Source organism: Gouania willdenowi, chromosome 13, assembly GCF_900634775.1.
Source record: "Gouania willdenowi chromosome 13, fGouWil2.1, whole genome shotgun sequence".
In the NCBI taxonomy this organism is placed as follows: Eukaryota; Metazoa; Chordata; class Actinopteri; order Blenniiformes; family Gobiesocidae; genus Gouania; species Gouania willdenowi.
In genome coordinates, this window is record NC_041056.1 from 20,349,872 (window position 1) to 20,372,407 (window position 22,536).

The 22,536-nt window shown below is 39.0% G+C and overlaps 1 protein-coding gene across 1 annotated transcript in view; it reads left to right on the plus strand.

The window, feature by feature from the left end:
* Positions 1 to 4,287: 4,287 nt before the first annotated feature.
* gucy1a2 (guanylate cyclase 1, soluble, alpha 2) overlaps positions 4,288 to 22,536 on the plus strand; it is a 52,944-nt gene continuing 34,695 nt past the window's right edge. Inside the window, exons 1-4 of the mRNA XM_028464426.1 lie at positions 4,288 to 5,304; positions 14,473 to 14,534; positions 16,332 to 16,456; positions 17,232 to 18,139. Of these exons, the coding sequence (XP_028320227.1) occupies positions 4,978 to 5,304; positions 14,473 to 14,534; positions 16,332 to 16,456; positions 17,232 to 18,139 (1,422 nt within the window). The 5' untranslated portion in view covers positions 4,288 to 4,977. The remainder of the gene's footprint in view (positions 5,305 to 14,472; positions 14,535 to 16,331; positions 16,457 to 17,231; positions 18,140 to 22,536) is intronic.

Below are 22,536 nucleotides of genomic sequence, written 5' to 3' on the forward strand. Positions count from 1 at the left end.
ACTGTCTGTGAGAAGCGCTACACAAATGAAATTTACCGACGTACTTACTATCACAGGTGACCAATAGCTCATTGCAGTAAGAACAATGGACATGTAGCCAGTCCATTATTGGACCAACATATAGTAAAGTAAGGTTTAAAATGTCACACACGCTACTACTTCATTTCAAGTAATCCTTATTTTGAGACTATAGGTTAATTCAGAAGCATGTTTTTGACATGTGGAAGTAAACACATGCACTGACAGAAATAGTAGAAAATTTGATGAAGTCAAATAAAGTAAATGCTTAACGGCAGCATTAATGTTTAAAAGCACAATTAATAAAATGTTCATATCAAAACCATTAGTTAAACATTTTGGCACGAGTGATAAATCTGATCACACTCTCCATGGCTCCATCAGACCACACCATCTTTCATTAACATGAATTGTCTTCTATTCAAGATGTTCTCATTGTATTTGGTCTCTGCTGTCCATACAGCGTTGCCCTCTTTGACAGTCTGTGATCTAATGTCTCGTCTGCACTTGGCTATAGATGGCTGCCCGTCAGCTCAGAGCAGTACTTCCCTCTTAGGTTTATCTTTTCTGCAACAATGTTTATGTTGTTGAGTGCTGGTTTTATTAAATGCTCACATTATTACTGATGGATGGCACACTGATTGCTGAAAGCAGGCAGGCTGATAAGGAAAGAAAAAAGATTGACTGTGTGTGAGAGTATTAGATAGAGAACATACACACAATGCAGTGCAAAGGATTGGGGTCATGCTACTCGAGACAGTCAAATGAATTAGTAGACACCTTCAGGAAATTACACTGGAGTCTATTTGTGAGTGCACGTATGAGTGTGTTGTGCACTTTGGGGGTCCTTAATGAACAGACATGCTCTGCCAATTGAGGTCAAGGTCATGGCAGTTATTAGCGGCACACATGAGCCAACAAGCGTGCGCGATTGCTGCAAGATCCATTAATAGCCAGCGTTTCTCCAGGAGCCGCGTTTGTTCAAACACATTCAACATGTTGCCATGATCCCAGCTCATTGACCGTGACTGTTGCAATCAGATGTTGTCTGATTACCGGTCAGTTTATTGATGAGCAACATCTTCCAGTTGACTTTCAAGTAAGAAAAAGCACTCGGAGAGCGCAGACCTCTGCCTAGCAACTCAAGCTCAGCTAGATCTGGTCACGGTAACATGGGAAACTGTTTAAAAAAAATACCCACTCTTGTGAATAAATGCCCAAACTGTATTTATTCATTGATTTTATTCTCCATATAACAAAGATGCAGAAGCTTTGGAAGTTTCTGTGGTCACAGGACAGCTGTGTAATATTTCACCTTCATGGAAACTTAAATGGAAACAGAACCAGCTTTCTGTACCTCCTAATAATAATAATAATAATAATAATGCATTGGAGTTATATAGCCACTTATATATTCATACACTCAAAGTGCTTTACATTGCATAATTCCCTTGGGTCCTTTCTGTGTGGAGTTTGCATGTTCTCCAGCTATGGCTTAATTCCCGTCTGTTAGGTTGATCGGAGTCTCCAGATCACATGTGTCAAAATATATATATAAACTGTATATATGAGATTCTGTATATCACTTATTGCTTGGAGATTATTGGTGCCTTACAAACTTTGCATTAGAGATGTAAAGATTAATCGATCTACATTGATTAATCGATTGTTTGATCAATGATTTAGTCAAATCGATCTAAAGTATAAACATCAATATCCATCGTCATTTTGCCTTCTTCTTTAATTTTTTGTGAAAGGAGCATAGGGCAGGATCTAGAAACCAGACCCTTGACACCACGGTGGTTAGGGTAACTGCAGTCATTAGCCAAGCCGCCGCGGTAGCGCGTTTGTTCATCACCGGAACACAGCTGATTAACTCGAGCAGTGGTTCCCAATCTTTTTTGTCCCATGTACCTCCTTTGTATTTTGGTCAAATCATGTGTACCCCCTTTTCACATCATAAGTACCCTCTCCATAATTTCATGCTTTTTCATTTGTGGAACAGCGGGCTTCCCTAAACCCCTAACTTTGTCTCACACATTGGTTCTCTAAGGCTTAATCTCTAAATTCAAAACAATTAATGTAATTTAAAGTGTATTTATTTTTTTCCAAAATACCATTAAACTTTTATGTGATTACTTCAATATTAAGCCAATAGCTAATTATTGCGTCCTATTGTCAGAAGTGTGATGAAATGGCCTCTACAGCAGTGATTCTCAACTGGTGGGTCGGGACCCAAAAGTGGGTTGCGGACCTGTACTGGATGGGTTGCGGAAAGCTGGCCAAAAAAATATAATACTTAATGTCTGTCATGTTGAACTTGTCTTTTATTTTGAAAGAAACTTCTTTTGACAGGCATGCTGTGAAATGCATGTTGCACAACAAAATATATAGATTCAAGTTTTAATAAAGATTATATATACGTGTTTTCAACAGCTATCTTTGAAAAAAACTAAATATGGTTGGTTGAATTTTAATTTTTATTTAAAAAGTGAGTCGCGATTTGAAGACCGAGGCAAAATGTGGGTCCCAGGGTGAGACGAGTTGAGACCCCCTGCTCTACGGCATAGGTAGGTAGGTAGGCAAACCGACAAACCAAACAAACATAAATAATCCTGTTTCAAAAAATTACAAGAAAATGTAGTATTTTATTACGCAATAGTTTAATTGTTAGTTTGTGGTGAATTTGTTAACTAGAGGATGGATACCCGACCGAACCCTGATGGGACCCGACGGCACCGAACGGGTCGGGTTCAGACAGATCTTTAGAACTGGTGGTCGGGTTCGGTCACATAGGGTTGTTTGCGCGCAGCGTTCTTCCTTTCCTGCTGCAGCAGCTGTAGACCTGAAGAATGCAGCTTTAACTGAAACAGTGATAGCAGGATCCACAGTGCAGGGAGAATGGAGCAGTGGAGGACAATTATAAAGGAATACATCATTGAAACATTCCTTTTTCTGCACAATAACATGGATTATCCTTACCTTTGATACATGGATTATGTAAATAGATGCGATGGGTCTCTTGCGTGCCTCTGCACGATCGCTTGTTACCCATGCACTGATCTGATGTTGACATTAACAGTTGTTTGTTAATAAAATCAGTGCTTACCACTAAAACAAATGTAAATATGTAATTTCATTAAGAAAAAAAAAGAAGTTTTCACTGTTGGGTCGGATACGAATGAGTGTCTGTGACACGGTTATTTATTTACTCGCCGTTGATGTGACCTGTGCACATGCCTCTGCATACATGTGTGGAACCAAACAGTAGTTTAGTCCTCTGTGCTTGTCTTCTTTCAGTCTCCAAACCGTCTTCCTCTCATTCTCTTTTATTTCCGGGTATTGGGACGCCTCTCCAAGCCGTCGAGAATGCGCACCAGCATCACTTGACGTGACCATCAGCGTCATTTGACTTCATGTCTGCAGAACTGCGTGGGGAAATGGGCCCCAGAACAGCAGTACAAAATGTATCACAGAATCTTTTCAGGGCAATAGGGAGAAATGTGTGTGGGCTTTGGTTTTCAGCGCTTCATCAACCACTAGCATTAAAAAAAGACTTAAAATTAATGTTTATTTTTTTTCACAAATCCTGCCCTATGCTCATTTAAAATGCCAACGGTAGTCGGTGAGAAAAAAAAATGTTTTTCAAAGAGTGTTTTTCATGTAAACAGTTAGACAATAAAATTCTCAAAATGTATCAATATTGTGTTGTTATTCTTTAATGTAACCCCCCCCCCCAATCCCAGATTATTGTCTGATATCAATCGCAGGCCTCTAAATCAAATCAAATCAAAATCGTAATCGAGCCAGGATTTGTGACATCGGCGATATCGAATCGTTGTTCTGATAATCGATATTGTATCGTATTGGAATGAAACAGGTGATTTACACCGCTACTTTGTATATATATTAAACGCGGAAGTGCAAAATAAGGGACATTAAAGTTGAAAGTGCTTGTTTTCCCGCCTAAAATCACTTGGATTTGGCCCACTTGAGATCAAACAGTTCCATATTTGGCCCCTGAACTCAAATGAGTTTGACGCCCCTGCTCTAGATTGAGGGTGAGTGGGACTGGCACTCTACCCGGGGTGTACCCCCTCCGAGCAGCCAGATATAGGCACCAGCAGACCCCCGCGAACCTGAAAAAGGAGTAAGCGGGTCAGAAATGGGATGGATGGATTACTGGTGGTCTCTCTCTCTCTCTCTCTCTCTCTCTCGCTCCCTCTCTCTCTCGCCCCTCACTCGCTCGTGCGCCACATCTCGCTCACAGTCACTCCAGTTGAGTCCCTGAACGCCACAGTTGGAACGCGGACCACCTCAAAAAATCCGACCACTACACGACACCCCAGGGAGCCACGGGCAGGGTGCGGGCCTGCGGGTGAGGGATGGACGAACGATGAGAGGTCCCTCAGACCGAGGACCGGCTGTCGCAGAGGAGGAGGAGGAGGTGGAGGGACGGAGGAGTCGGAGGAGGAGCGGTGACTTTGGGGGAGCGGGGGACCGGGAGAGGGACTGCCACACCGGGGAGAGCCGCTGAGACACAGCCCAGGACACGGACAGTCTGTAGCTATAGTCAGTTGGACACAGGGGGGTCTGCGGTCTCTTTAGGGGCCACTTCTTGGAGGTGTTGTACCTTCACGTCCCACTCCTTCTCCTTATATAAATGTTTGCGTGCCGTTAGAGCGCTTGTTATCGGTCGAGCCCCCCTCCACCCCCCCAGCCCCTCCGACTCTGACACGCATGCAGACGCATCTCACACACGCACACGCACAGTCACCCGTCCACCCTCCTCACCCCACAGCCACTATCTGATGACTCCCCGTCGCACAGGTGGACGTACGGAGCCGACTGTAGCATCCCCTTCATCCTCAGCACTGCCACTGGCATCATCATCATCATCATCATCATCATCATCATCATCATCATCATCATCCCCCACCACCACCACAACAAACAACAATGTCCTCTTCGTCGCGAAAAATCTCCTCGGAGTCCTTCAGCAGCTCGGTGGGCTCGGACTGCGGGCTGGAGAGCCCCGGGGGGGACGTAGGGGACGGCGGCTTGGAGCCGACGGAGGAGAGCCGCGGATGCCCCTTCTCCTCTCTCGCCTCTTCCCACAGAGCGGCGCTCTGGAACGGGCGCAGCTCCGCCGAGAGGCCGGCGGTGTGCCCGGCGGGCGAGGAGACGCAGCAGGGACCCGGAGGACTGCACAAGAGGGGGACCCGGAGGAGGAGGGTGAACCTCGATTCTCTGGGTGAAAGCCTGAGGAGACTGACCTCACCCACGGTAAGGCTCCAGTTCTGTCTAGAGTTTGACCTTGTCCTTGCAAAGTGAGTTCAAAATGCCTTTATATTACCCAGGGTGTCAAACATGCGGTCTGCGGGCCAATTCCTGTCAGGGGTGGACTGGGATAAAAATGTATCCCTGGCATTTTTTGTCCAGACCAGCCGTTATTAAGTCAGTGATTCTCAACATGTGGCTCTTTATGTCTTAATGTTTATTATTATTCCCCAAGAAAACCTTAAAAGGGGAAACTTTGTAACCCATTGTACCTATTTTCCTTTGGCCATTTTGAAACTTCCTTTTGCCCCATTTTTGCCCCTTTTCAAAAAGTTCTGACACTTGTTTCAAATTTTAGCTCCTTTTGCCAATAAATATCACTTTTTTATTTTTTCTCCATTTTTGCAATTTTTTTTTTTTTTTTTTTTGACGCTTTTATTACATTTTTGAATGTAGTGAAATTTTTGGCCACTTTTAATCCAAATAAGCTAACTTTTGTCAAATAACTGCCACTTTTTTTTGTTACACATTTTTTGCCCTTTTTTGCCCATTCAAGCTACCTTTAGCCATAACAAACCACCTGGTTCCTTTTTATTTGCCAGTTTTTTGGCCACTCTTGACTGCTTATGGCCCATTTTAGTCACTTTACACTCTTTTCATGCCACGTTTTTGCTACTTTTGTAAAATTTTGCCCACCTGTTACCATGTTTGCCTCCACTAACTCATTAAAAAAAAAAAAAAAAAACGTAGCGGACTCGACAGCCCATTGGGTTGATGCCCGGGTTGCCAGATGGCCAGTGCACCCCTGATTCCAGTACAGTCGATATGAAGACTACGACAAAGTCCAAAAGTTTGAGCAATGACAATGATCCAATTCAGCAAACATCTCACTAATAGAAGTGACATAATTATGGAGGCAAAATATACATAAACAAGGATCAGACTGTAAATTGATTTGTTTTGTCTGGCTACAACCAGAGATCGAACATGGTGGGTGTGATGCCATGTGAAAGTCTCTGACCGTGTGGTATCCAACCACCAAATAGCTGGTTCCTAGACTGCAACCGACTTAATTATTTGTTTTTTGATAAACGTCTATGATTAAGCCGGCAAGCTTTTCCTAATAGTAGAAATTCGCTAAATTGCATTTACATAAGCTCATTAGGAACATTTTTGTTGTCTTGAAAACTAACCCCCCAAAACCCCCTATTTTCCCTGATATCTTTAATAATCTGAGAGATTAAATTTAGATTAGGTGATAAATTATTTGACTATCTTTCCAGAAGTAGGTAAAACGTGAGTCCTTTGTTTAAAATTCTTTCCATAATGTTTGGTCTGTCTCAGCTTGAAAATCCAACGTCTGCCTCACGTCCAGCTGTCTTCACCATTCACTTTGTAATTTCATGCATGTTGTAATGCCATCATCTTAAATCTCTCCCTGCCGCGGTCTAATACGTGCTGGCAGAGTTTCTTTTGGAGGCTTGTGGCTAGAGTTTAGGTTACCAAGGTAAGAAATAAAGAGGAACTTTAACAGTTTTGTGTCCTAATTCTAACACTTAGGAGTGGAAATTACTTACTTGGTGTTCCTAAAATGTAAAACAATTAGTTTTATCTAATGATTAGGGTTTTTCTCCTATTCTAACTGGAAGTAAAACAGGTAAAAAGATCTTTGCATATGGATGTGGTTCATCCTGCAGACGTGTATTCACTAATTAAAAAAAAAAAAAAAGAAACCAATATACAGTAAATAAGATGTATTACTGAGTGGACCTACTAAAGATGATCTAATGACTGTCTGATGCTCACACAGGATGTTTTTTCTACACAACTTGGTTCACGTTTCAATAAGTTGGTGGTGCACTGCTGTGTTTTTATCAGATGCGGGAAGTTAAGGCAAAAGCTTCCACTGTACCGTAAGCATGCCGCAATTCTTGTGAAATATTGTCGTTGTTGAAATTGATGAAATTGTATAGTTTCTTTAGCCGGATACTGTCTCGCAAAAAACAAAAAAAAGACCAGCTAAATACAAAAAACTGAAGGTGATGCAAACTTCGACAATCTCTGTGCAGTATTTATTTTACCTGAACCTAAATAAACTAATACAAAACACATTTGGGTGCCATTGTGTGTCCCGATATATATATATGTATATATATATATATATATATATGTGTGTGTGTGTGTGTGTGTGTGTGTGAACGTGTATGACTACATGCAGGTATGTGTTTGTTTTCCCATCGAGGTAATTATAGGCAGCATTTTAGCATCAATTAAGCTCTTTTAAATGCTAATACATGAGGGTCATTATGCTGTGCTTTAGTTCCAGAAAAACAGGAAGGGCAAATATCCAAGGTTTTTTCTCTTCTACGCTCTCATTGGTTTTGTGTCTAACATTCCTCTGACTTTGATCACAATGTTACAGTCTCCATGATTATCATAGCTGCTCTTCAGTGGAGGCACCAATACACCTGCTTGTAATGTCCACTAAAGGACACTTTGTTTGTTATCATTTTTGTCCTTTCTCTCTCTCTCTCTCTCTCTCTCACATACACACATGTGCAGACCACGCACATACGGTCGTAGGGTGTGCATGCAGACGCTGTGTCTGAGGTTGACTGCATTGGACCGTGACTGACAGGACTGAGCATGCTCTCTGTGCTTGCCTTCACCCTGTCTGCATCGACCCAGAAGCACAAACACACAGATGTGCACATATTTCCTGTCTGACGGTCTTTCTCACTCATGTTTGTTTATGAAAAGTTGCCATTAGTTTGGCAACGCTTGAGGCTTAACAAAAGGACACGCGTGCTTCACTAAATCTAAATTATGCGTTAAGCCCCTAACTACCCTTGCTAATAAAAACATATTTACAAGGTATATTTTGTGAATAGAATTCATCTTTTTTTTAAAAAAAAAAAAAAATGAATCCATTAACATTTACTATTGTGCAAAATCTGGTGGAAATTTCTATTTCTATCAGCTTGCAAAGCTCTTTTTGTACATATTTCTTATGATTTTTTGGATTACTGCTTGTAGATGTCAAGAAATCCTATAGGATGACACAGATCTTATCTTTGAAAACCTAGTTTATAGCAAATTGGCTGTTATAGTTTGACAAAATGTAACAACTGCATATATTTATGGTAATGTACCAGATTTAAAAAAAAGAGGTGTTTGTTTTGTTGTTGGAATTCAAAAGCAAGAAAACAAAATGCCAGAGGGAATGTGAAAAGGTTGATAAGCCCCCTTCAGGCAAACAATCGTCCCTCATATCTAAAAGAGCTTGTTATTAAAGGGGACTCGTCTATTTGCTACAAACCAAGTGATGTGACTCACTCACTCTGCATGTGTTTGCACAGATGCAAGTTGGCTGTCATGTATCGAAGAGGCAGAAACTGGGTTACCCTCCTCCATAGCATTGTATTGACATTTATGGTGCAACTAATGAGCTTGAGCTCAAGACTGTCATTGATTTTATGATGGTTTACTGCTTGAATCGTTTCCTCACAATTAATTTTTTTCATAAACTTCTTTGTGTGTTTGGAATGTGGTTTGAACTTGATTGGTCCTTGACATAATACGCTAAGAAGGCAGGGCGACATGGATATTAAGATATTATTAATAGATGTAGATGCTCCAGGCTCGAGAATAAAGAAGACCGGAAACCTTCAAGTTTAAAATGAAGTTTTTTTAAGTATAAGTATACAATTCTGTTTCAGAGTTTTGGGGGAAAAATGTGAAATGTGATTATTTAGCATATTATTGCCACCAAATGCCTATCATGTGTCCCAAACAGGGCAAACTCAACACACTGCCTTTGGCACTTTTCTATTTACAAAGTAGAGATGTTTTGTGGCTTCCTCCACCATTAGGCTGCAGAAAGCCCTTGGGATACATGGTCAGGCTCTATGACAGACAATTAAATCAGACTCTGATATGGCCGAAAGAAGCAGCCAGTGGGTATGGATCAAGTGGAACGACCCCTCCTAGGCTCAAAGACCATTATAACGTGCTCCCAAGTCAAGGTATTTGGTCAGTTTTAGGCTTGACTCGGAGCAAAGGATGCCCCCCTGCCTTGCATAGTCCTGTGGGCTATGCAAATGAAATAACCAGGCTTCTCATAATTGGGAATGGGACAGGTGTGCAACTGTGGCTGGGAAAAAATAGCAACATTTGGGGGACTGAGAATCCACCAAGGAAAGAATGTTTGAGGGAGCAGAGGTAAGGGAATCGCATTGATTGACCAGTACTTCTTTGGTACAAGACCACGTTTCGTGGAGCATCAGCAACCACGAAACTGAAGAGGTAGTACAACAAATGCTGGTGAAAGACTCCACCCTGCCAGAGAACATCAAAGGAAGAGAGCTAAGAGCAGACAACAATTTTGGAAAATAATCTATTTGCGATTTTTTTAACTCAATATTGCGATTGCAAATTAATATGCAATTATTTTTTTCAAGGGCCTCTTGTCGTGTATTTTTCAATTTTTCAATGAACACAAGCAATAAATCAATCTGTTTCATTATAAACAATTTCAGATTTATTTAAACTTAAAATAAATATGAAATATACATTTTAAAGCACAGATTACAACAATAAAGCAAACAAATCTGTGGCTTTACCTCTTCAACATATGTAACTAACTTCACATTTTATGAAACGTGTAAACACTCTCTGAACTTAACAGGACAGTACAAGACAGGACAAGAAGAAAAAAAAAATTGCAGCCTTTGCGATTAGAAAATCACGTTTTAAGATATTGCGATAAAATCACAAATGCAATTGATCTTTCAGCCCTACTTCCTAGCAAGAAAAAAAGAAGACAGGTGCCCAAAGCTGCAGACAGGAGAAAGTGGGAAACAGTTATGGGATGCAAGCTCAGGCTTGATCACCCTGTAGCTGGCCACCTTTGATGAGGGTGTCTGTCTTGTGTTAAAAAGGCTGAGACACAGCTACCACGCCACTCTTACTACCATCATTTGGCAAAAAACAATTTAACATCACGTCCCATGTTTAATGATTCTGATTCTATAACTCATTTGTTATAACGGATCACACAGGCGCTAGTGCCACAATACTGCGAATAAAAAAGAATTTACTGCCTTAGTTTTACCATCAGGTATGATGATAAGAGGTTTTTGTTGTTGTCAGCAATCTAGAAATAGATAATTAAAAATAAAACAACATAGTATAAATATATTTGCAGAAATAACATATAAAACTGAAGCAAAGGAGAATGTACATAAAGTAGAAATGCACAGTGAACAATGTAGAAATGCTGGAGAATCAGTGCAATGTGGATAGAGGGTATGAGTACAAATATGATTAAGTTAGTGGATGACTAAAATTTGACGGCCAAGTACAAACTGTTCCTTAGCCCCGGAGTGGGTTATGACTGGCTGTTCAGGCAGGAACTGCTGTCTTAATATATCAATGCGCCCATCTTATTCCGAACAACTGCGTACAGCGCTCAGTTTATGCTAAATACTTGTCACATATTTGCTTTTTGCCGCTTTCATTTAGTTCCAATACTGCCATTGCCAAATTATTATAAATAATCTAAAAACAATGCAACAATTTTCAATCTAAAATGGCTTAACTGTTGGGGTTTCTTCTGGTTTATTAGTCATCCCTGTTCTGTTTTCCTATTCTGAGATATTCACCACAGAGGGTCTCATCTGCTGCACGTGCTTCCATTTCCTTTGAAAGAAATGGGTGCTTTCCAACAGTGTGTGCCAATACCTGCTGCTCTGTGATCTCAGAACACATCAGGTCATGTTGATAGAAATCTAGTGGAAAAACACAAATGTATAAAGAAAGCACAGGTTGATCTTTGCAAAGATTATTTCTGTTAAAAGGATTTAGTCTCAGACAGGCAGGGAGGATGGTCAGACATATAAGTGGAAGATTCAAATACGAGTAAGATCACGACTACGGCTCTCAGGGAAGAGAACGCAGAGCAACAGTGGAAAAAGAGGAAAGGAGGGAGTATTCTGTGTTCCTTCAAAGCTGAAGAAACAGAGCAAACAAAGGAGGTAATTTTGATAAAGAGAGCTTGAAGAGTTGAAAGAAAAATCAGAAAACAGAGAGCAAAACTCTACTCTCCAAATTCTCCTAACAACCTGTACTTATATCTGATTGTGTATTGTTCTTGACACATACTGCTTCAAATCGAGTTGAACCTTGTCCATCACACACCCGACAACGATGGTCACGAGGCACTAGACCAGGGGTCTGCAACCTTTACTGTCATCTCACCGAGAGAACAAAATACCTTCTTAGTGAATACAATACAGTGTATTAAATTCTATACAGTTAGAATTATATATAATAATGTTTGATTTAATTTGATTTGATATATTTATTTTCGATCGTGTAAATGGCAACTTAAAAACAGTTTAAAATAAAATAAATTAACATCAAGAAACAACATCAAAACAGTATCTTGGATCTTCAAATTCTTACTCATCTCGGTTTACATGAACACAATGTTATATAAAGAAGTTTTTTTTTTTTTTGGAGGGCCACAAAAAGTAACTTGAATTTACTAGCACATGATCATGTCAGTCAACACATGCTAATTGCTTGCCACATAGCAAGCATCCATATTTAGACGGCAGTCACGGCACATTGGCGGTTAAATGAATCTGTTCCCCACACAATTAAAATCTCTATTTTCTTCCAGAATAGGAAGGGATTTAAAACTTAAGGTTAGCCACAGGTTCAAGGAAAGTTAATGATCTGTAGAGGTTGCAGGAGGTGAAATAGGAATGTGGCTGAGTTATTGTACAACGTGAATTATTTTAGGTTAACAAATTTTTATATCATGATTTTATTTGGTGTCAATATCATTAATTATAGACAGTAAGAAAATAACAACTCTTTATTTTCCATATGTGTTTTAAAGCTATAAGGCAGGGGTTCTCAACTGGTCTCACCCCGGGACCCACATTTTGCCACGGTCAATAAATCGCGACTCACTTATTTTTTTTAGAATTCAACCAACCATATTAAGTCTTTTTTTAAACATAAATTAAACATGAATTTCACAGCATGCCTGTAAAAGGAAATGTTTCTTTCAAAATAAAGGACAAGTCCAACATCAGAGACGTTTAGTATTTATTTATTTTTGGCCAGCTGTCCGCGACTTACCCAGTACAGGTCCGGGATCCACTTTTGGGTCCCGACCTACCAATTGAGAATCGCTGCTATAGGGAGCCATTGCAAAAAAGTCAAAGAGCCACATGAGGCTCCAGAGCCGCAGGCTTCAGACCCCTGCGCTAGACCCGTCACTCATCCGACAACCTTGTTTTGTGTGAGCTCAACATGTGACGCAGTATATCGCACTGCGTGTACAGTAAACATGCCATTGCTATTACTAAGCAGACTAATGATGATGTATGTGGGCAGTATGTTTGCACATGAGCTGAAAGCAGGTAGGGCCTCAAGTGTGGCTGGTCAGGCCTCGGAGCCCTGTAAGCAAGCACGCTCTATAAAGTGCATGATCTGTGGTAAATGAATAGCTCCATCAAGGACGCTGTAAGAGGAGAGCATCAAGAGGACACATTGTCTTTGTTACACACACACCAAATCGGAGTGTGGAATAAATGAAAATATGTTAATGAGGTGTTTTTGTCGCAGATGTTGATAGATTGAAATCTGGTTTTATTTTTCATAAAATGATATGAAATATTGTTTTTGGGAGATTTGCATCAATAGGAAAAGGACAACATGTTAAGGAGAGGTGGATACAGTATGAAGCACATTGTCAAGTGCTTTGATACAGTATGTTTCACTCCATTTTAACCTTGTGCTGGTGAAAGACCCCCATTCATGCTCACAAACACCCGCTGACACAGTTTTTTCCTCCAACAGCACAATCACACACACACACACACACACACACACACACCCCCCCACACACACACACACACACACACACACACACACAGTCACACGCCCGTCACCCTTCTTACTGCCTCGTGTTTTAGCCTCGCAGTCACCACCCTTAAATCCACTGTCATTCTCCCTGCAATTTCATACATAAACACACCAAATAAGTAACTGATGTATCCGTCCGGAGTGGGTGGAGGCCTCAGCGTGACCTCTCCAGCTGGCACACTGTGTTCTACTATTGTCATTACAGCCTTGCATTGCAGTCGTATCCCAGATAATCACATTGGGCCGCCCTCTAAAGCTTATACTGTCAGTAAACCCACAGCTCATCAGCTGCACGCACGCATACACACACACACACACACACACACACACACACACACACACACACACACACACACACACACACACACACACACACACACACACACACAACCACGTGTACCCCATTCAAACTGTATGTATGCAAAAAAAAGAGTAAATGCCGAGGAAACAGGTTCTCACCTAATGGGAGCACATTTTTCCCTTCATCTGTTAGTTTCCATGCAAACCACTAAAAAGAAATACACTTTTTACATTTTTTTTTGTTTTTTTTGTTTTTTTGTTACTGATTTACTTCACATCATAAACTTCGACGTGCAAAAGACAAAGCACATTCACCACTAACACCATTAACACTGCCGCAGTTTGATTTAATTATCCCTGCCACCTGTTGCAGTCAGAGGGTGAACTCAGTGAAATAACAGAAACAGATTCCTGCCTCTGGAGCAAAGTAATGAAATTCAGCCAGTGTCAAATTTATTCAAACTGGTGCAAATTAAAAGTGACTGTCATGGATGCAAAACCAATTGACACAATGACATTTTTCCTCCTGTTTGATACTTGGCATTTCAGGCATTAGTATATTTTGACAGAGCAAAATGGTAGAAACTGCTTCTATTGGCGCACAGTATTTTTCAAACTGGCTCTGGGAACTTTAAGGTGTACTTAAGTCATACTTTTGGGTGAATATTGAGAACATGTTTGTGATATATATCATTAAACAATGGAAAACCATAGGGGTAACCACTGTGCTGTTCAGCCTGACATTGAGGGCCACGGTGCATAAAGGTGTCTAAACCAAAGCCCTGGAGCATCAAAGCTTATAACCTCAAACTGTTTTACCTCTCTACCACTCTGGTCGAGCCACTTCAGTTCTTATTTCAGCTCAGAACATAAAAGTCAAGACATGGCAAATGACAAAGCATCTTGTGTTATATTTTTCCTCTCTTGTTGCAGACACAGACTGTTCAGGAAGCTCTGCAACGAACCCTGCAATTCTACAGACAACAAGAAATCAGGTGGGATTCCCACATCTTTTTCTCTTAGTTTTCCTTGCAGCTTTATTACATTCTATGTTACATTCTGTCTGTTGTTGATGTCATCATCCCTCATGGTATCAGTCATCCTTCTATTTGTTGGCTGTTTAATGTGCTCACATACACTGTATTATTCTAACCCATTGTTTCCCAAACTTTTTTGCCCCGTGTGCCCCCTTTGCATTTTTGTCATCTCATGTGTACCCCATCTTCATATCATAAAAACACTCTCCATAATTCAGTATATGCTTTTTTATTTGTGGAACAGCGGATTTTCCTAAACCTATAAATGTGTCTTAAACATTGGTTCCCTATGCAGCTTAATCTACAAATTCAAAAGAATGAGTGGAATTTAACGTTTTTTTTTTTGTAAATTACCAATGCAACTTTTATGTAATTACTTCAGTATTAATAAAATGTGGCTTTTGATGTAAAATGTAGCTACTTATTTTCTCCTATTGTAAAAAATGGCCTCTACAGCATAAAATAATCCTGTTTCAATAGATTACAAGAAAATGTAGTATTTTTTTTAGCAACCGTATTGTTAATTTGTGGTGAATTTGTCCAAAAATAGTCTAAAAAGGAACTAGGAACATTCCCTGATTATTTCAAAATGAATTATAATAGAATAAATCTTTCTGAGTACCCCCTGCAATTTGCTTCTATACCCCTGTTTGGGAATCACTGTTCTAACCCACTGAGCCCTTCTCTGGTATGTTTCCAGTCTTCACCCTGGAAGGTTTGATAAGGCAGAGACATAGACTATCCCTGACACAGAGGCTCAGACACAATGCTTTCGATCTGGTCTTTACTTCTCTCTAGCTGTCAAAACGGTAAAGCTATTCACACAGCAAGGGCTGAATACAAATCATTTATTTCGAGGTCAGAATGTTTGTTTAAGGTAACAATATACCTAACTTTCTCCTTTGTTTAATAATTGTCACAATGGGTTCTAAATCCTAAGTAAATAAGGCCCAAGCTGTCAATACTGACAGCTGTGGAAGGCTTTTATTGGAATATGCTTGTATTTCAGAATACTTCACAGTTTAGTAAAACATACTCTCAAGGAAAAGTATTCAAGTCATGTCTTATAGGAACTTACTGCCAAGTGTTCCATGTCAGTGCCCGATCCTTTCACAGACCTGATCCTTTCAGATCGCTTCAACGCATGCGCGTAGACTACGTCAGTTCCTTTACTCGCAATCTTTACGACAGAGCTCCTACTGGGACGTGATTTTTGAATGTAAACCGACCATATGACATTTACGACTGTACGACTATTAAACATTTGAATAGTACACATGTAAATATGTAACTGTAACCACCGCAAGATGAATATTTTCCAAAACGGATCAAAGCACAATACACAACATTGACAGTCAAAAATCAAACAGAAAATAAAATAAAAAACAAAAATAAATCAGAATTCGCTGAAAAACAAAAAAAATTCTAATATTTTTTTTAAATAGCAGCGTTTCAATCTTGTAAGTAGTACACATACTGCCGTAAAATAGGCCGACCGTGTGTAGACGTGTTTCACGCATGCGTTGAAAGGATCCGTAAGGATAAGGCCCACAAAAGTATTGGGCACTGACACTTCATCCTGCTATTGATTTCTTACTTTCTTTCTTGGTTGTTGTAACCAACTTGAATAGGTGTATATCGCCACCTACTGTACTGGAGTGTGTACACTTTACTGGAGTGTGTAAACTCCCTACCATTGACTTTAAAGCCTCATAAGCTCTTGTAATTTTAATTGTTTCTTTCTCTTCTTTACAGGTGCCAGGAAGTTGGACCTGAGGAGAGACGGCCAGAGAAGATTGAAGAGAAGTGCCCGTTTCTAGAAAATTCTGGCTCGGAGGAAGATGTCCTACAAATTCTGCAGTACATGGCCACCATGCTGGGTAAATACATTCAGTATAAGAATAAAGGGTGATGAGACCGTTTGAGATAGTTTTTTTCTTTTTTTTTAATGTCAATTTTGCCTTAAAACAAGATGATGCTAAGGGTTTCCCTTGGGTGTTTCTCTGTGTGATGTATATGTAGATATTCTTTAAGTCATCCTGTTTCCCCATGCAGACTAAAAGCATGCATGTTAGGCTAATTTGAGTCACTAATTGACCGATAGAGGTGAATATGATTGTCATTGTCTGTGTACATTGTGTCCAGGGTGTACACCACCCAGCATGAAGCAGGTAGAGCATTCGTTAAATAGATTATGATTCAAATTTATGATACTCCACTGCATTGTTTTTAGCATTATGGGATCTAATTATACGTTGCCTCCTTTTCAACAAAGACCTCACTAGTAAATTGACTTCCATTTTATGTGAACATTTAATTAGCTTCCGTCTTTGCAGATTATATGATTATTGAGAAGTGCTTTTTGTGTCACACAAGGCTCTATACAGCACTCCTTCATTAAAGAGCTTTAACTACATTTTATCTTTATTGTTTAAATTAAAACACAGCTGTCTTTTGACACCTAAGATGGCAAAGACGACAGATGTTTTTGTCGCAGGGAATCACATATCCAGTGCTGATAGATTATAGTCCCTGATTCTGCAAGAAAAAAGACATTTTAGAAGCATATAGTGTATTTTGTTTAATACCCATCAACCAGAACATTTCCAATTAGTTTCAACACAAAGACATTGACGCTCGTTTTCCATTTTATAGGAGTACCATTCTGTGAGCTTCGAGAACATTTTGGAGAAGAATTCTTCAGCCTTTGCTTTGAAGAGAATGAGCGAGTCCTCCGGGCTGTGGGTGGAAACCTCCAGGATTTCTTTAATGGTTTTGACGCCATTTTGGAACACATTCGCACCTCCACGGGTCGTCGTGCCTCGTCTGAGAGCCCCTCCTTCCAGTGCACGGACCCCGAAGAGGAGGACAAAGGGAGGAGAAAATTGGACAAAGTTGGGGATCAAAGAGAGAGTGGCGGAAGGGAGAAGGTGTTACTTCTTCATTGTTTTAACCCCGCCCCTGTTGTTGGATTGGTCATGCCGGGGTTAATCAGAGCTGTTGCCAGGAGGATCTTTCATTCTGAGGTGGAGGTGGAAGAAGTGCCACCTCTTACCCCTTTGTTACCCAATGACGATGAAGAACCAATAGACTGTGACTCAACCCCAACGCCAACCGTGTCTCCGACAGCCTCACCTTCCTCATCTCTATCCCCTCCCTCTCCATTTGCAACTTCAGTTCCTACTGTTTGTCTATCTTTCCAAATCCAAGAGACTTACTCTCCTGCTCTCACTTCCCTACCAAACAGCTCCTCTGTGAGCAGTAAACGTCCTCCCCTCTCGCTTTCCATCAACCCCAGTGATTTGTGCATTGGTTTAGCCACGTTTTGCCGAGCCTTTCCTTTTCATCTCGTCCTGGGGCCTCGCATGGAGTTACTACAGCTTGGAGAAGGACTTAGGAGACAGGCTCGCATTGAGCCTCACCGGAGCCTCTCATTCCGAGACTGTTTTGAAATCGTCTCTCCAAAGATGGTCCCATCCTTCCAGGGAATCCTGCAGAGGCTTGCATCACCATTTACCATCCGCACAAGGCCCGACACCACACAGGCTGGCACTAAGGAGAAGGTAGGCTAACAGATTCTTTCAATTCTTTTTTTCCTATCACGGTATATTTGATGGATTTTTGCACATTTGTACATACTTTGATCCACTATTATCATCTTTACTAAGGGCTAGCCTAGGACTAAAGAAAACCATAATCACCTTCATATTCACAGCACCTGGAGAAACAACTCACAGTCTCATAGAAGACGTGTTGTTTGAATTAATAACTATTGACTATACTGTACATGAAGCAGCATGTGCTCACTGAAGAGCATCCCATAATAAGTATAGTAGATGGTTGTTGATGCTGTTGTTGAGACTACATGTTCTAATCATGCATACTGTAAGTATGAGACTTTATGCAGTATACCAGGGGGAAAAAAAGGAACCCTCATGTTTGAAATCACCAAATACGACATTATTTCAACATTGTTTATTTGTTTGTTTGTCTTTTAGCAGGATTACGTCAACATTACTCAACAGATTTTGACCAAATTTTAACCAAAGATAGACCTTACCCCATTGAAAATGTAATTGAAATTTGTAAAGGAACCGGATCAATATACTGATTCAGTTAAAATTTGGAAAAATCAATTTCGCTCATTATTGGCCAAATAAAAAACATATCTGGGTTTGTAATTGACCGATGTTTACAAAATTTGACATGAGTTATGTTGGGTTGGTTCATCAGTCACCCCGCGGAGTTTCATCTGGATCGCATCCGGATTGTGCATTTAATCACAATTAAAATGAGCGATTTTGCCTAAAAAAAAATCTCCAATTTTTTAAAGAAAAATTTGAGTTTCGATTTGATTTTTGATTATTTTTTGTCATTGGACGTGACTGCAGACATCAGATATATTGTCAAAAGTTTTATTGCTGTGATTGTCCTCAAGAGTTACACTGCATAGAAGAATCCCAAAAAGTTTTCTGATTAAAAAATTAGATAACTACATATTTTATTATATTATATTATAATATTACATTTAAAAAAAATAAGCTCTTCCCTTTGCATCTCAGCATAGTGCGAATAAAACATTAAACATGTCTGTGGCACACATATAGCCTACTCAAAGGGTAAACAAATGTAAACAAAGATGGGGCTGGCTCATATAGCGCTACGGTAACCCACAAGGACGGAACGCAAAAAAGTCAGAAAAAACTGTGGTTGGAAAAAAAAAAAAAACAGACAAAAAAAATTCGAATTTGCAAAATAAAAATCGCTTTTAATCTACAAATTCGATAAATTGATTACATGAATTTTTTTGCCCAGCCCTAGTATTGTTATTAATGGAAATAACAATTTCTTTCAAGCCTTTAAAATGTGAATAATCATGTTACCATCATCAGGATCACTGGTCCAGATAAACGACAATATCTGGCTATGAAGAGATTTTGAGGTCTGTGCACTCGTCGATAGTATTTTTTGTTCTTGTTTTTTTGTCGTCTTTCCTGTTCTTAACCACAGAAAACCTCAGAAAACCACATTAGTTTGGCCTTGAATATTTAGTTTCTACCAAAGTGGTTTGTATTAAAAATGCACTGGGTTTTGTCCATGCCATGACCTCATGCTTTTAAAATGTCATCAATGGTAGTCTTTTGTGCCAGTTCCTGTTTTTAAACGATCGAACCGTTTCTTCAGGCGGATGTCTGACTCAATACTGTTTTTATAATCCAACAAAACATTTTGAAGTAAACAATGAGACAAATGCTGTAAACAATCAATAATGGGATGGATGTGAAACCTTATGTTGTATTGAGTTAGGAGTTAGAATTTAAGGCAGTTTTATAGTTGACTAGCCATACACTATTAAAACAGAATGTCTCAGTCACATATTTATTTGCATTGTTCTTATTTAGGATTTATTTTCAAAGATATCTTCTTCAAAATTAAATGTATTACAGTTTAAATTGTACTAATCTAATTCTAAGTATCAGTAGTATTTACTATTTTATGTGTAGGACTCGTCTGCAACTCACATTATTGATTTGTTAAAAAACAACAAATATTATGTAATATTATGTAATATTCATAATTTAAATGAAGACGTTAGGAAAGGACTTTGATGGATTTCTTTACGCTAATTATAACTAATTAAATTACTCAAAACTCATTAGGAATGAAACCATCCTCTGACGTATTCAGTGAATTGATGCACATGAACAGCAACCTGTGGGAGTTTTTCCCACTTAAAAAAATTCAGTAAATAATGATACAGTATCACAGTATGTAAACATAGCAACTCATATGATAGTATTTACAGTATAATAAATATGTTGACAGTGTAAATACAAAACAAACAAACACACATTAATAAATGCAAATATTTAGAAAACATCATTTGAAAAGAAATATCAAATATACAGCAGAGATAAAAAAAAAAAAAAAACCTTTTTTTTTTTTTTTTTTTTTTTTTTTTTTTTTAAATCCTAAAAAAAACCTTTTCTTTCCTTTTTTAAGTTCAGAACATTTAAAGGTAAATAACTTTTCCCTTTAAAAGGTTTTCCATGAAAGACGTATTAAAACTGTACAGGGCTGTACATCTCTACAACACATCCACATAATTATCATCTTACTCTCTGAATGGTCTATCCATCCATCATCTTCTATAGCTGCGTCTCCGTTATAGGTCTACAAGGTTCTGGAACCAGTCCCTCATCCAGGTCTGCTGAATAAATGCAAAAATGTGTCTTTAGAATACTTTTAAGAAACTGTTGAAGACTTTGCTTTTCAGCAAAGCTTTTAGTTAACTGGATTTAAAAAATAATAATTTTTCATGATGATACTCCTATGATGTACAGTACTGTATATGCACCCATGTTTTTTTTATGCTATTATGATGTTGCATTTGTATTACTTTCCCCACAGCCCTTTACAGCACTTTGTGATTTTATCTGCAAAAGGCGCGTCATAATTAAATGACTTACTTAGAATACGCAGTGTAGATAGTAGTCAAGTTTGATTGTTAAGAGGTTGCACTTGTGGTTTATAAATCGATTCTTTAATTACTAGAGATTGACAGATTTGGTTGAGAGCTAACACTTTGCATGTTGCACAGTGATGGTGCCTCATGGACGTGGAAAGTACAGATGGTTGGGAATTAGTAGGGCCATTTGTTCGACTCGACACTGATTTTGCTGTTTTCAAAGCATATTAGGTTCAGGTTTCACAATGAGTTTTCTTCTGCAATGGATGGAATTTATTAGGGGTGAGTATTGGCAAGGATGTTGCATTACGATACGATACAATATTATCGCGATATACAGTATATTCTACCCAGTTAATATCAAAATGAAATGTAGAGATGAAAATTCAAGTTGCTATATATGTTCATCAGAAGATGTTGATCATTCAAAGGAATTGAATCAAAACTATTTGCTTCAAAACATCCTATTTTTTATTTATTATTAGTGTTTTTGCACGTTTTCACTGAAAAAAAAGAAAATGCAGTGTCACACACTGCCATCATATATTAAAGTGCAGCAAGTTTCTTTTCACTGAAACTGCTGTGTAGAAGTCTCAAAGTAACCATGACAACATAATGACGGCATTGTAACAACTGTAAGTGAGAGCATTAAGAATAAATCATTCTGAGTTACTGATATTGCACAAAAATAAGAAAAAACAATTTCTCCTATTGTCACAGTTTAAACACTGATCTGAACACATTATATGAAAATAAAATGCCTGTGCATACATAAATATTGCAGGTGTAATCATACAATCAAGTGCATCAAGTAACCATTGCAGCACATTGAAAGCATTGAAATATTGCACAAATACACAAAAATATTTTGTGTATTATATATTTAAAAAAAATAAAAATAATAATCAATTTAAAATCGGCACCCAGAAAATCGCGATATGTCGTGAAATTTAAGTTCTATAGTGAGGTCTGTTCACATAGTTTGTTTTATTGTTTTTGTTTTTTTTAGCATACATGCACTTTATTGTAAGTTTTAATGGAATAAACATTGTAAAACAAGCAGCACATTGCAATCACCCTTCAGAAAACAGTGTCTCAAATTATACATGGATCTGATTGAACACTAAAAAAATCAATCTGTTTTGAGGAACTTTTTATTTAGACTCTGGTTTAAAATCCATAAAGGAATCATTGCGCTCTGAATGAGTGCCACAGGTCTTGCTCTCGCCGCACAAGCCGAGCTAAACTAGCAGTACAAGGCCTCTTTATAAGCTAAAGATAACCAACTACAGAAGCAGCTGTTGGCATTCATACATGGAGTATAAACACTACATCCAGAATTTAATACGATGGCCACATTCCTCAGGGCCTGCAATTTTTCTAGCTACACATATCCCCCTGAGCACCCATCTTCTTCCTGTCAGTATCAATTATAAAAACCTTGATCTCTCATTTTCTCTCTATTGATGCTATCTTGCATGTATCTCTATT